General features: G+C 55.1%; 1 protein-coding gene across 2 annotated transcripts in view; it reads left to right on the top strand.

The window, feature by feature from the left end:
* Window positions 1-1254: 1254 nt before the first annotated feature.
* The window catches only part of prcc (proline rich mitotic checkpoint control factor), a 33971-nt gene continuing 20534 nt past the window's right edge, over window positions 1255-14691 (top strand). Inside the window, exons 1-3 of one of the 2 annotated variants that reach the window (XM_070868694.1) lie at window positions 1255-1491; window positions 7275-7319; window positions 13128-13751. In XM_070868694.1, coding sequence (XP_070724795.1) covers window positions 1363-1491; window positions 7275-7319; window positions 13128-13751 — 798 coding nt within the window. In that variant the 5' untranslated portion in view covers window positions 1255-1362. The remainder of the gene's footprint in view (window positions 1492-7274; window positions 7320-13127; window positions 13752-14691) is intronic. The other variant, XM_070868693.1, reaches the window with a different exon arrangement.

Below are 14691 nucleotides of genomic sequence, written 5' to 3'. Positions count from 1 at the left end.
CTTGGAAATATTACATTTGATTCCCTCATCCAAATCATTTATATATATTGTGAATAGCTGGGGCCCCAGCACTGATCCCTGTGGTACCCCACTAGTCACTGCCCGCCACCCCGAAAAAGACCCGTTTATTCCTCCTCGCCCACCCTGTGTGTGAAGGAGTGTTTCCGAACCTCTCCCCTGAACGGCCTGCCTCTGATTTTAAGGTTATGTCCCCTTGTCCCAGACTGCACCCACACTGCACTCCCCCCAAGGCCAATATATTCTTTTGAGGGTGCTGAGCCCAGAACTGCTCACACTGCTCCAGCCGTGGCTCAGTGGGCAGCACCCTCGCCTCTCAGTCAGAATGTCATGGGTTCAAGTCCCACCCCAGGAACTTGAGCAAAAAAATCTAGGCTGGCACTCCCAGTGCTGCACTGTCGGAGGGGCGGTACTGAGGGAGCGCTGCACTGTCGGAGGGGCGGTACTGAGGGAGCGCCGCACTGTCGGAGGGGCGGTACTGAGGGAGCCCCGCACTGTCGGAGGGGCAGTACTGAGGGAGTGCCGCACTGTCGGAGGGGCAGTACTGAGGGAGCGCCGCACTGTCGGAGGGGCAGTACTGAAGGAGCGCCGCACTGTCGGAGGGGCGGTACTGAGGGAGCGCCGCACTGTCGGAGGGGCGGTACTGAGGGAGCGCCGCACTGTCGGAGGGGCAGTACTGAGGGAGCGCCGCACTGTCGGAGGGGCGGTACTGAGGGAGCGCCGCACTGTCGGAGGGGCAGTACTGAGGGAGCGCCGCACTGTCGGAGGGGCAGTACTGAGGGAGTGCCGCACTGTCGGAGGGGCGGTACTGAGGGAGTGCCGCACTGTCGGAGGGGCGGTACTGAGGGAGCGCTGCACTGTCGGAGGGGCGGTACTGAGGGAGCGCCGCACTGTCGGAGGGGCAGTACTGAGGGAGCGCCGCACTGTCGGAGGGGCAGTACTGAGGGAGCGCCGCACTGTCGGAGGGGCAGTACTGAGGGAGCGCCGCACTGTCGGAGGGGCAGTACTGAGGGAGTGCCGCACTGTCCTCCAAAATAACAGCATACAGTGGGCCCTCCCCCTTCAAATTCCCAGCATGCATGGATCCCGCTCCAATATCCCAGCAAACTCTAGGCACGACTCCAATATCCCAGCATACACTGGGCGCAGTAACGATGTGAAAAGCAGGACTACAACTCCCGGCGTGCAGCGGGCGGTTGGTCCTCCGGTATCCCGGCGTGCAGCGCTCCCCGGGCGGGCGGGCCAGGACTACAGTTCCCGGCGGGCGGTGCGGCCAGGCAGCCTGGAATGGCGGCGGGGCGCTCAGCCTGAGCCCGAGCCCGAGCCCGAGTCCCCGGCCCCGCCATGTCGCTCGTGGCTTACGGCAGCAGCGATGAGAGCGAGGCCGAGGCGGCGGCCTCTCCCCCACCTCCCCCCGGCCCGGCCCGCACCGTCAAACCCGTCCGGATCCGCGTCCCCGAGCTACAGGCCGCCGTGAGTATCCGCGGGGCCCGGCCCCCTCCCTCAGCCCTCAGTCCCTCATCCCTCAGTAACTCAGTACCTCTACCTCAGTACCTCACTCCCTCAGTACCTCATCCCTCAGTCCCTCAGTACCTCACTCCCTCAGTACCTCATCCCTCAGTACCTCACTCCCTCAGTAACTCAGTACCTCACTCCCTCAGCCCTCAGTCCCTCAGTCCCTCAGTAACTCAGTACCTCTACCTCAGTAACTCAGTACCTCACTCCCTCAGTACCTCACTCCCTCAGTACCTCAGTAACTCAGTACCTCAGTACCTCAGTCCCTCAGTAACTCAGTACCTCACTCCCTCAGCCCTCAGTAACTCAGTACCTCATCCCTCAGTACCTCACTCCCTCAGTACCTCAGTAACTCAGTACCTCAGTACCTCACTCCCTCAGTAACTCAGTACCTCAGTCCCTCAGTAACTCAGTACCTCACTCCCTCAGCCCTCAGTAACTCAGTACCTCATCCCTCAGTACCTCATCCCTCAGTCCCTCAGTAACTCAGTACCTCATCCCTCAGTACCTCAGTCCCTCAGTACCTCAGTCCCTCAGTAACTCAGTCCCTCAGTAACTCAGTCCCTCATCCCTCAGTACCTCAGTCCCTCAGTACCTCAGTACCTCAGTCCCTCAGTCCCTCAGTACCTCAGTCCCTCAGTACCTCAGTCCCTCAGTACCTCACTCCCTCAGTAACTCAGTACCTCACTCCCTCAGTACCTCACTCCCTCACTCCCTCAGACCCTCAGTACCTCTACCTCACTCCCTCAGTCCTCACTCCCTCAGCCCTCAGTCCTTCAGTACTCACTCCCTCAGACCTCAGTACCTCACTCCCTCAGTACCTCACTCCCTCAGTACCTCAGTACCTCAGTAACTCAGTACCTCAGTAACTCAGTACCTCAGTAACTCAGTCCCTCAGTAACTCAGTCCCTCAGTACCTCACTCCCTCAGTACCTCACTCCCTCAGTACCTCACTCCCTCAGTACCTCACTCCCTCAGTACCTCACTCCCTCAGTACCTCACTCCCTCAGCCCTCAGTACCTCAGTACCTCAGTCCCTCAGTAACTCAGTACCTCACTCCCTCAGCCCTCAGTAACTCAGTACCTCATCCCTCAGTACCTCACTCCCTCAGTACCTCAGTAACTCAGTACCTCAGTACCTCACTACCTCAGTCCCTCAGTAACTCAGTACCTCACTCCCTCAGCCCTCAGTAACTCAGTACCTCATCCCTCAGTACCTCATCCCTCAGTCCCTCAGTAACTCAGTACCTCATCCCTCAGTACCTCAGTCCCTCAGTAACTCAGTCCCTCAGTAACTCAGTACCTCATCCCTCAGTACCTCAGTCCCTCAGTACCTCAGTCCCTCAGTCCCTCAGTACCTCACTCCCTCAGTACCTCAGTCCCTCAGTACCTCACTCCCTCAGTAACTCAGTACCTCACTCCCTCAGTACCTCACTCCCTCACTCCCTCAGACCCTCAGTACCTCTACCTCACTCCCTCAGTCCTCACTCCCTCAGCCCTCAGTCCTTCAGTACTCACTCCCTCAGACCTCAGTACCTCACTCCCTCAGTACCTCACTCCCTCAGTACCTCAGTACCTCAGTAACTCAGTACCTCAGTAACTCAGTCCCTCAGTAACTCAGTCCCTCAGTAACTCAGTCCCTCAGTACCTCACTCCCTCAGTACCTCACTCCCTCAGTACCTCACTCCCTCAGTACCTCACTCCCTCAGTACCTCACTCCCTCAGTACCTCACTCCCTCAGCCCTCAGTACCTCAGTACCTCACTCCCTCAGTCCCTCCCCTCCAACAGTCCCTCAGTACCTCACTCCCTCAGTACCTCACTCCCTCAGTACCTCACTCCCTCAGTACCTCACTCCCTCAGTACCTCACTCCCTCAGTACCTCACTCCCTCAGTACCTCACTCCCTCAGTACCTCACTCCCTCAGTACCTCACTCCCTCAGTACCTCACTCCCTCAGTACCTCACTCCCTCAGTACCTCACTCCCTCAGTACCTCACTCCCTCGGCCCTCACTCCCTCGGCCCTCACTCCCTCGGTCCTCACTCCCTCAGTCCTCACTCCCGCCCCTCCGACACTCCCTCAGTCCTCACTCCCGCCCCTCCGACACTCCCTCAGTCCTCACTCCCGCCCCTCCGACACTCCCTCAGTCCTCACTCCCGCCCCTCCGACACTCCCTCAGTCCTCACTCCCGCCCCTCCGACACTCCCTCAGTCCTCACTCCCGCCCCTCCGACACTCCCTCAGTCCTCAGTACCGCCCCTCCGACACTCCCTCAGTACCGCCCCTCCGACAGTGCGGCACTCCCTCAGTACTACACTGGGAGTGTGGGCCTGGAGTGATGTGCTTGAGCCCCTGGAGTGGGGACTTGAGCGCAGAACCTTCCGACCCAGAGTGCTGCCACCGAGCCAGCCGTGCGCGTGAACGAAAGAAAGACGTGCATTTATATAGCACCTTTCACGACCACCGGACATCTCCACGTGCTTTACAGCCAACGAAGTACTTTTGTAGTCTAGTCACTTGTAATGTGGGAACAGTAAATAGCATTGGCTGATTCGCATGCTGTAGATGTGCTCGGATATTTTGCAACTCCAGCGGCTTAACCGCTGTGATAGAGTATAATTCCTGAGTGGTGGGTAAACTAACACACACCAGGCAGTTGACAGAGGTCAGTATAACTGGGCTCTCGCTGACTTGCTGTCAGAGGGCATTGTAGCCCCTCGGCTCTTCTCAGAGGTCCCCGGAGTTAGTTTCGAGGCAGGGAGATAGATGCTCGGTACATTCCCGTTCTCTCTGCTCGCCGGGATCCGACGGCTGGGCAACGCAGCCAGGCCGAGGAATGAGGTCCATTGCGACTGTACCAGACCAGACACAGGGTGATATCCCCGTGTCGGCAAGATTTGCGTGTATAATATTGATGGGATAGAATTGATGGCGGGTAATGATGCCCAACTGTCAGCGTTTGGTGTCGTTGCCCGTCTGAAACTGACCGCAACTTCAGGAGGTGGTGCCTGTGCATCCTAGCATGCAAATCACCAACAATGTGTATTTATATAGCGCCTATAACAACCTACCTCTAGTCATCTGCCGTAATTTCCAGTCGTACGACTCAGTGTCAAATGTATTTGTTTTGTGTTATAACGCTGCCGTGAAGTTTTACTACGTTAAAGTCGCTATATAAATACAAACTGTTTTAAAACATCCCACGGAGCTTCACAGGAGTATTACAAGCCCAAATATTTCACACCGAGCCGCATAAGGAGAAATTAGGGTAGGTGACCAAAAGCTGGGTCAAAGAAGTCGGTTTTAAGGAGCGTCTTAAAAGGAGAAGAGAGAGGCGGAGAGGGAGGGAGTTCCCGAGCTTGGGGCCCAGGCAGCTGAAGGCACGGCCACCGATGGTGGAGCGATTATAATCAGGGATGCTCGAGGGCAGAATTAGAGGAGTGCAGACATCTCGGGGCATTGTAGGACTGGAGGAGATTGCAGAGATAGGGAGGGGGTGAGGCCACGGAGGGATTTGTAAACAAGGATGAGAATTTTAAGATGGAGGTTTAACCGGGAGCCAATGTAGGTCAGCGAGCACAGGGGGTGATGGGTGAACGGGACTCGGTGCGAGTTAGGACACGGGGGCAGCGAGCACAGGGGATGATGGGTGAGCGGGACTCGGTGCGAGTTAGGACACGGGGCAGTGAGCACGGGGTGATGGGTGAGCGGGACTCGGTGCGAGTTAGGACACGGGGCAGTGAACACAGGGGGTGATGGGTGAGCGGGACTTGGTGCAAGTTAGGACACGGGGCAGTGAGCACAGGGGGTGATGGGTGAGCGGGACTCGGTGCGAGTTAGGACACGGGGCAGTGAGCACAGGGGGTGATGGGTGAGTGGGACTGGGTGAGAGTTAGGACACGGGGGCAGGGGGTGATGGGTGAACGGGACTCGTTGCGAGTTAGGACACGGGGCAGTGAGCAAGGGGTGATGGGTGAGCGGGACTCGGTGCGAGTTAGGACACGGGGCAGCCGAGTTTTGGATCACCTCTAGTTTACGTCGGGTAGAATGAGGGAGGCCGGTCAGGAGTCGTTGGAATAGTCAAGTCTGGAGGTAACAGAGGGCACGGATGAGGGTTTCAGCAGCGGATGAGCTGAGGCAAGGGGCAGGGATGGGCGATGTTACGGAGGTGGAAACGGGCGTTTTTAGTTATGCTGGGGATATGTGGCCGGAAGCTCATTTCAGGGTCAGGTATGACTCCGAGGTTGCGAACAGTCTGGCTTAGCCTCCGATAAATCTTGAAGTTGAGATCTGTCATTCACTGCTGTGACACAGGCTGTGCAATAGAGTCCCCTCCCCATCACTGACATTCCCGGAGCTCAGTGGAACGGATTAAAAACTTTTCCATGATACTATCGCTGTTTTAAAAACTCCATTAAAAGTTAGGCCTTGTTGGATTAGCACGGGTTTTAAGTGTATTGACGGCTAAACAAACATTCTGGCCCTGAAAAACTAACTTTAATTTTGTGTCGTGTCAAGTTTCTGCAAGTTTTAAGAAACTTTTATACTTTTTTCAAAGTTTGTTGCTGATTATTTAAGGTCTGTCTTTATCCCAGTGTGGGAGCCCCAATCTTTGTTTTTAAAAAGGTCAGGGTAAAAGCAGGATCTCATTTCCTCCTTCCCTGTCTCTGCGAATTCTGCTGTGTGATTGGCTGCCCGGCCAGCTTGTAGGCGCCACAGCAGCTCGCGTTAGGGATTCCCCACTCTACGGCACTGGAATCACTTGCACGTCGCTGAAGGCAAACTTCTGCTCAGCGAGCCACGGCTGACATAGAAACATAGAAAATAGGTGCAGGAGTAGGCCCTTCGGCCCTTCTAGCCTGCACCGCCATACCTGACGTGAGGGATACTGCCTGGGGGGGTTCTCTCGGTGAGCTGCATCAGTCTTTACCCAGAGAGCGGTGAGAATGTGGAACTCGCTGCCACAGGGAGTGGTTGAGGCGTATAGTATCGATGCGTTTAAGGGGAATCTAAAACACATGAGGGAACATAGGAAATAGGAGCAGGAGTCGGCCATTCGGCCCCTCGAGCCTGCTCCGCCATTCAATAAGATCACGGCTGATCTGATCATGGACTCGGCTCCACTTCCCTGCCCGCTCCCCATAACCCTTCACTCCCTTATCGCTCAAAAATCTGTCTATCTCCACCTTAAATTTATTCAATGTCCCGGCTTCCACAGCTCTCTGGGGCAGAGAATTCCACAGATTTATAACCCTCAGAGAAGGAATTCCTCCTCATCTCAGTTTTAAATGGGCGGCCCCTTATTCTAAGACCATGCCCCCTAGTTCTAGTCTTCCCCCATCAGTGGAAACATCCTCTCTGCATCCACCTTGTCAAGCCCCCCTCATAATCTTATACATTTCGATAAGATCACCTCTCATTCTTCTGAACTCCAATGAGTAGAGGCCCAACCTGCTCAACCTTTCCTCATAAGACAACCCCCTCATCTCCGGAATCAACCGAGTGAACCTTCTCTGAACTGCCTCCAAAGCAAGTTTTTGGGGTGGGAGGGGGCTGGTGTGAAGCAGAAACACCGGCACGGACCCGTTGGGCCGAATGGCCTGTATCTATGAATTCAATGTAACTGTCCAGCGGCACTTTATGTTGAGGGAGAAGGCTCTTTGGCATCGACCTGGTTCTGCCCAGGGTTAAGCCGCCAGTTGTCTCGTCTCCGCTCTTAACACACGTTACTCTTTATATTTCAGTCGGACTCTGATGATGAGGAGCCAGTTCAGAAGAAAACAAGTCGGGTGAGTACTTTACCCCTTATCCCCCTGCCCCCCCCCCCCCCAAGGTTTACATAGAAGTTTACAGCGCGGAAGGAGGCCATTTTGGCCCATCATGTCCGCGCCGGCCGACAAAGAGCCACACGACCCTCGGTCACCAGCCCTGAAGGGTGACTTGCTTCCACGAGTTGACAGGTGTTTCAATGAAGGACCCGATGTTCCAGTCCTGAACTCCAATTAAGGGGGTGGAAGGTGCCTGTGGGTGGATTGTTTTAACGTGGGGTGGCCGTTGCACACCAGCCACCACACGGGCTTGACAGAGCGAGGTCTTGGTCCAGGGGCAAGGGTTAACCAGTCCGACTGGAGACCAGCTCTGCTGCACGGGCCTAGTGCGCACACATATCGCACAGTGTGGGCTGGGCCCGTGCTGCCCCTGGGCCCTCGGCTCTTCTGGGCCCCGTGCCCTCATTCGCCGCACCTCCGTCACAAACAAAAAGTGTTAGGTTACATATAAACCTATGAACAATGACGGAAAGGCAAAGAGCACCCGGCCCAACCAGTCCGCCCCACACAACTGCGACACCCCTTACACTGAAACATTCTACACTCCACCCCAACCGGAGCCATGGGATCCCCTGGGAGAGGCAAAAACCAGATAAAAACCCAGGCCAATTTAGGGAGAAAAAAATCTGGAAAAATTCCTCTCCGACCCATCCAGGCGATCGACACTAGTCCAGGAGATCACCCTGGCCGTATTCGATTCCCTGCAGTACTTACCATTATATCTGCGCCATCCAACAAAAGGTCATCCAGTCTTATCCCAATTACCAGCTCTAGGTCCGTAACCCTGCAGGTTACTGCACTTTAAGTGCCCATCCAACCATCTCTTAAAAGTGGTGAGGGTTTCTGCATCCACCACCCTTCCAGGCAGCGAGTTCCAGATCCCCACAACCCTCTGCGTAAAGAAGCCCCCCCTCAAATTCCCTCTAAACGTTCCACCAACCACCTTAAAACTATGGCCCCTCGTAATAGACCCCTCCACTAATGGAAATAGACCCTTACTATCCACTATGTCCAGGCTCCTCAATATTTTGTACACCTCAATGAGGTCTCCTCTTAACCTCCTGATCCAATGAGAACAGCCCCAGCCTATCCAATCTGTCCTCATAACTAAGATTCTCCATTCCAGGCAGCATCCTAGTAAATCTCCTCTGCACCCTCTCTCGTGCAATCACGTCCTTCTTGTAATGTGGTGACCAGAGCTGCACGCAGTACTCCAGCTGTGGCCGAACCAGAGTATTATACAATCGAAGCATAACCTCCCTGCTCTTGTTTAGTGGTGGAATTTGAGGTGTAGGATCGGCATTACCAGCCCCGGCACATTGTTTGATTCCATTAGTGGTCTGGTACCACGGCACATAAGAAAACGTGTAAGTTACCATCCAGGGAGTGCCCCAAAATCCAGCCGTGTGTTGGCAGCAATGGGGCAGGGTAGCCACAGATTCAGACCCCCATATCATAAGAAATAGGAGCAGGAGTCGGCCATTCGGCCCCTCGAGCCTGCTCCGCCATTTAATACGATCATGGCTGATCCGATCATGGACTCAGCTCCACTTCCCTGTCTGCTCCCCATCATCATCATCATCATCATCATAGGCAGTCCCTCGGAATCGAGGAAGACTTGCTTCCACTCTAAAAGTGAGTTCTCAGGCGGCTGATCAGTCCAATACGAGAGCCACAGTCCCTGTCACAGGTGGGACAGACAGTGGTTGAGGGAAGGGGAGGGTGGGACTGGTTTGCCGCACGCTCCTTCCGCTGCCTAAGCTTGGTTTCTGCACGCTCTCGGCGACGAGACTCGAGGTGCTCAGCGCCCTCCCGGATGCACTTCCTCCACTTAGGGCGGACTGGTCTTTGGGCCAGGGACTCCCAGGTGTCGGTGGGGATGTTGCACTTTATCAGGGAGGCTTTGAGGGTGGTCCCTGTAACGTTTCCTCTGCCCACCTTTGGCTCGTTTGCCGTGAAGGAGTTCCGAGTAGAGCGCTTGCTTTAGGAGTCTCGTGTCGGGGGACATGCGGACAATGTGGCCTGCCCAGCGGAGCTGGTCGGGTGTGGTCAGTGCTTCGATGCTGGGGATGTTGGCCTGGTCGAGGACGCTAACGTTGGTGCATCTGTCCTCCCAGGGGATTTGCAGGATCTTGCGGAGATATCGCTGGTGGTATTTCTCCAGCGATTTGAGGTGTCTCCTCTATATAACTCTTCACTCCCTTGTGTATAACTGTTGTCGCCCTGACCTTGTTTTTGTTACCGGCGGCGGTTATTCAGTAATGCTCTTGTGTCCTCCATAATAGTATGTTGAAGGTGAAGGGAATTGCCTGACCTGTAAATCATCAAAGAAGCAGAATTGCCCCTTGTTAAAGTCGGGTATGAATTTAGAGAAGAGAACAAGGGAATTGTGAGACGATAAAGGACCTTAAATTTTTTTTTAAAAAATTAAAAACAAAACCAATCACTAGGGTTTATTTCTAGAGGGATAGAATTGAAAAGTAGAGAAGTTATACTGAACCTGTATCGAACCTGGGTTCGACTACACTTGAAGCACTGCGTACCGTTCTGGTCGCTGTATACCTGGGTTAGACCACACTTGGAGCACCATGCACAGTTCTGGTCTCCATATACCTTGGTTAGACCACACTTGGAGCACTGTGTACAGTTCTGGTCTCTGTATACCTGGGTTAGACCACACTTGGAGCACTGCGTACAGTTCTGGTCTCCATATACCTGGGTTAGACCACACTTGGAGCACCATGCACAGTTCTGGTCTCCATATACCTTGGTTAGACCACACTTGAAGCACTGTGCACAGTTCTGGTCTCCATATACCTGGGTTAGACCACACTTGGAGCACTGTGTACAGTTCTGGTCTCCATATACCTTGGTTAGACCACACTTGGAGCACTGTGTACAGTTCTGGTCTCCATATACCTGGGTTAGACCACACTTGGAGTACTGCATACAGTTCTGGTCACCATATCATAAACAGGATATAGAGGCACTGGAGAGGGTGCAGGGAAGATTAACCAGGATGATACCAGAAATGCGAGGGTATACATATCAGGAAAGGATTAACAGGTTGGGTCTCTTTTCTCTTGAAAAAAGGCGGCTGAGTGGGTGACCTAATAGAGCTCGTTAAAATGATGAAAGGTTTTTACCAAGTGGATACAGAGAGAATGTTTCCATTTGTTGGGAAGGGCATAACTAGAGGCCATCAATATAAGATCGTCACCAAGAAATCCAATGGGGAATTCAGGAGAAACTTCTTTACCCAGAGAGCGGTGAGAATGTGGAACTTGCTGCCACAGGGAGGGGTTGAGGCGAATAGTATCGATGTATTTAAGGGGAGGCTGGATAAACATATGAGGGAGTCAGACAGTGGTTAAAGGAAAGGGTGGGCGGGGAGTCTGGTTTGCCGCACGCTCCTTCCGCTGCCTGCGTTTGTTTTCTGCATGCTCTCGGTCCCACCTGTGACAGGGACCGAAATTCCCGTATTGGACTGTACAGTCACCTGAGAACTCACTTTGAGTGGAAGCAAGTCTTCCTCGATACCGAGGGACTGCCTATGAAGATGATGAGGGAGAAGGGAATAGAGGGTTATGCTGATAGATTTAGATGGGGAAAGACTGGAGGAGGCTCGCGTGGAGCATAAACACCGGCACGGACTGGTTGGGTCGAATGGCCTGTGTCTGTGCCGTATATCTGATGTAATCCTAGTTCGCCTTCTACCATACAACGATAATGGTGTTGTTTGTGAAAGTCGGTTAGCCAGATGCTGAAGGATACAAGACACGGTCTTCAGTCGCTTACAAGCCCTTTAATTACAGAGACTCGAATTACACCCCCACCTCCCCCCTGCCCAGATAAGCTTCTGCCCCTTCTCAAGCCTACGCCCATCGATATGAACATGAGGGTGTCTCCAATTAATACCCTGCACCAAAGTACCCGTTGAGCTGTGTGGTCGCACCTCCCCTGCAGCCAGCCCTTCAGTGAGAACGATCGCGTGAATTCACAGCACGGACAGAGGCCATTCGGCCCATCGTGTCCGCGCCGGCCGACAAAGAGCCACCCAGCCTAATCCCACTTTCCCGCTCTCGGTCCGTAGCCCTGTAGGTTACGGCACTTCAAGTGTACATCCAGGTACTTTTTAAATGTGGTGAGGGTTTCTGCCTCTACCACCCTTTCAGGCAGTGAGTTCCACTCCAGACCCCCACCACCATCTGGGTGAAGACATTTCCCCTCAAATCCCCTCTAAACCTCCCCCCAATTACTTTAAATCTATGCCCCCTGGTTGTTGACCCCTCTGCTAAGGGAAACAGGTCCGTCCTATCCACTCTATCCAGGCCCCTCATCATTTTATACACCTCAATCAGGTCTCCCCTCAGCCTCCTCTGTTCCAAAGAAAATAACCCCAGCCTATCCAATCTTTCCTCATCGCTAAAATTCTCCAGTCCAGGTAACATCCTGGTAAATCTCCTCTGTACCCTCTCCAGTGCAACATCCTGGTAAATCTCCTCTGTACCCTCTCTAGTGCAATCACATCTTTCCTGTAATGTGGTGACCAGAACTGCACACAGTACTCCAGCTGTGGCCTAACCAGTGTTTTATACAGTTCGAGCATAACCTCCCTGCTCTTGTATTCCATGCCTCGGCTAATAAAGGCACAACATTATCCACCATCTGACTCTAAGGAGAACAACCCCAGCTTCTCCAGTTTCACCACATCACAGAAGTCCCTCATCCTTGCTACTATTCCAGTAAACCTTCCCTTAGCCTTCTCTGCTCTAAGGCCTTTATTGCAAAGGGGATGGAGTACAAAAGTAGGGAAGTCCTGCTACAGTTATACATGGTATTGGTGAGGCCACACCTGGAGTACTGCGTACAGTTTTGGTCTTTGTAGTTAAGGAAGGATATACTTGCTTTGGAGGCAGTCCAGAGAAGGTTCACTCGGTTGATTCTGGGGATGAGGGAGTTGACTTATGAGGAAAGGTTGAGGAGGTTGGGCCTCTACTCATTGGAATTCAGAAGAATGAGAGGTGATCTTATCGAAACGTATCAGATTATGAGGGGGCTCGACAAGGTGGATGCAGAGAGGATGTTTCCACTGATGGGGGAGACTAGAACTAGGGGGCATGATCTTAGAATAAGGGGCCGCCCATTTAAAACTGAGATGAGGAGGAATTTCTTCTCAGAGGGTTGTAAATCTGTGGAATTCGCTGCCTCAGAGAGCTGTGGAGGCCGGGACATTGAATAAATTTAAGACAGAAATAGACAGTTTCTTAACCGATAAGGGGATAAGGGGGCGGGCAGGGAAGTGGAGCTGAGTCCATGATCGGATCAGCCATGATCGTATTAAATGGCGGAGCAGGCTCGAGGGGCCGAATGGCCTACTCCTCCTATTTCTAACGTTTATGTTCTTGGGTAACAACCCCAGCTTCTCCAGTCTCTCCCTGTCACTGAAGTCCCTCCTCCCCCGGGACCATTCTGGTCAATCGCCTCCCCACCCTCCCCAAGGCCTTCACATCCTCCCTAAAGTACGGTGCCCAGAATTGGCCACAACACTCCAGCTGGGGCCTAACCAGTGTTTTATAAATGTTCGGCGTCCATGTTCCGTCCTTTATTTTGGGCGTATTTGAGCAGTAAGTTGCTAGCTGTCGGGCTAACCCATCGATTTGCCGTTCTTTTGTTTCCGGTCGCGTGGGGAGATCAGTGTTTCACGTGTGTGTGTCTCTCTCTCTCTCCCACCCTCCCCTCCACCCCACCCCTTCGATTGTTTTCCAGGGTTTGGGGTCAGGTCTGGGCCTGTCCGCCCTGCTCCCGCAGCCCAGGAACCTGGCCCTGAAGGAGACCAACCGCAAACTGCTGCCCTACTCCTTCGCCAAGGCCCAGAAGTCGGGCGGCAAGCCCTCCGGCAGCCCAGCCAAGGCGGCCAGCGCCCCGCGGGACACCATCACCACCATCCCCTCGCCGTCTGCCATCAAAGCCGCATCCAAGAGTGCGGCCAAGCAGCTGGCCAAACACATCATGAACGAGGAGGCCAGCGAGGAGGAGGAAGGAGATGAGGATGAGGAGGATGAGGAGGACGACGAGGATGACGAGGAGGATGAGGGAGTCAGCTTCTTCTCCCTCTGCGACAAGGAGCAGCCGCCGCCCGGTGCCAGGACTGAGCTGTTTGCGGGCGGCCCGGCGGCCGAGGGTGCCCTGTCCGCCCAGCCCCAGGTGCCGGCCCCCAGCCCCGCCGTCCCCGACGAGCCGGCCGACCCCCTCAACCCTGCCGACGCCCCGCTGGAGTTCAACAGGGGCGCCCCACCCGCCAGCAGCTCTCCGGCCAACCCCGGGCCTGAGTTCGGGGGCCAGTATGCCGACTACAACGCTCCAGGGGCCGAGCACAGCGAGTACTATCAGGTGAGCGGTGGGGGGGGGCACGGCTGGCCCAGCCCCGAGCCGATTCCTTGGCGTTTGTGGGGGTGACCAAACACCGCCTGCTCGCGGCACAGCTCTCGTTCCAGTCCGTCGCACGCTCTTCATTCCCTTGCGTGTCCGCCTTAACTTCACTCGCTGTTTTTACTTTGTTTCGTCAACGTAGCGGTGTCAGTGGGTGCCACTCTTCGTCTCTGACACGGGCGCGGAATCCAGACCCGCGCTCCCGCTGCCAGTGCTGAGGGAGCGCCGCACTGCGCTGTCGGAGGGGCAGTGCCGAGGGAGCGCTGTACTGTCGGAGGGCAGTACTGAGGGAACACCGTACTGTCGGAGGGCAGTACTGAGGGGAGCGCCTTTCTGCGCTATCGGAGGGGCGATACTGAGGGAGTCCGCACTGCACTGTCGGAGGGGCGGTGCTGAGGGAGCGCCGCACTGTCGGAGGGGCGGTGCTGAGGGAGCGCCGCACTGTCGGAGGGGCAGTACTGAGGGAGCACCGTACTGCACTGTCGGAGGGGCAGTACTGAGGGAGTGCCGCACTGTCGGAGGGACAGTACTGAGGGAGCACCGTACTGCACTGTCGGAGGGGCAGCGCTGAGGGAGCGCCGCACTGTCGGAGGGACAGTACTGAGGGAGCACCGTACTGCACTGTCGGAGGGGCAGCGCTGAGGGAGTGCCGCACTGTCGGAGGGACAGTACTGAGGGAGCACCGTACTGCACTGTCGGAGGGGCAGCGCTGAGGGAGCGCCGCACTGTCGGAGGGGCAGTGCTGTGGGAGTGCCGCACTGTCGGAGGGGCAGTGCTGAGGGAGCGCCGCACTGTCGGAGGGGCAGTACTGAGGGAGCGCCGCACTGTCGGAGGGGCAGTACTGAGGGAGCGCCACACTGTCGGAGAGGCAGTACTGAGGGAGCGCCGCACTGTCGGAGGG

Source organism: Pristiophorus japonicus, chromosome 30, assembly GCF_044704955.1.
Source record: "Pristiophorus japonicus isolate sPriJap1 chromosome 30, sPriJap1.hap1, whole genome shotgun sequence".
In the NCBI taxonomy this organism is placed as follows: Eukaryota; Metazoa; Chordata; class Chondrichthyes; family Pristiophoridae; genus Pristiophorus; species Pristiophorus japonicus.
Note: the sequence above shows the minus strand (reverse complement) of the source record. Positions and strands in the feature narration are given on the sequence as shown.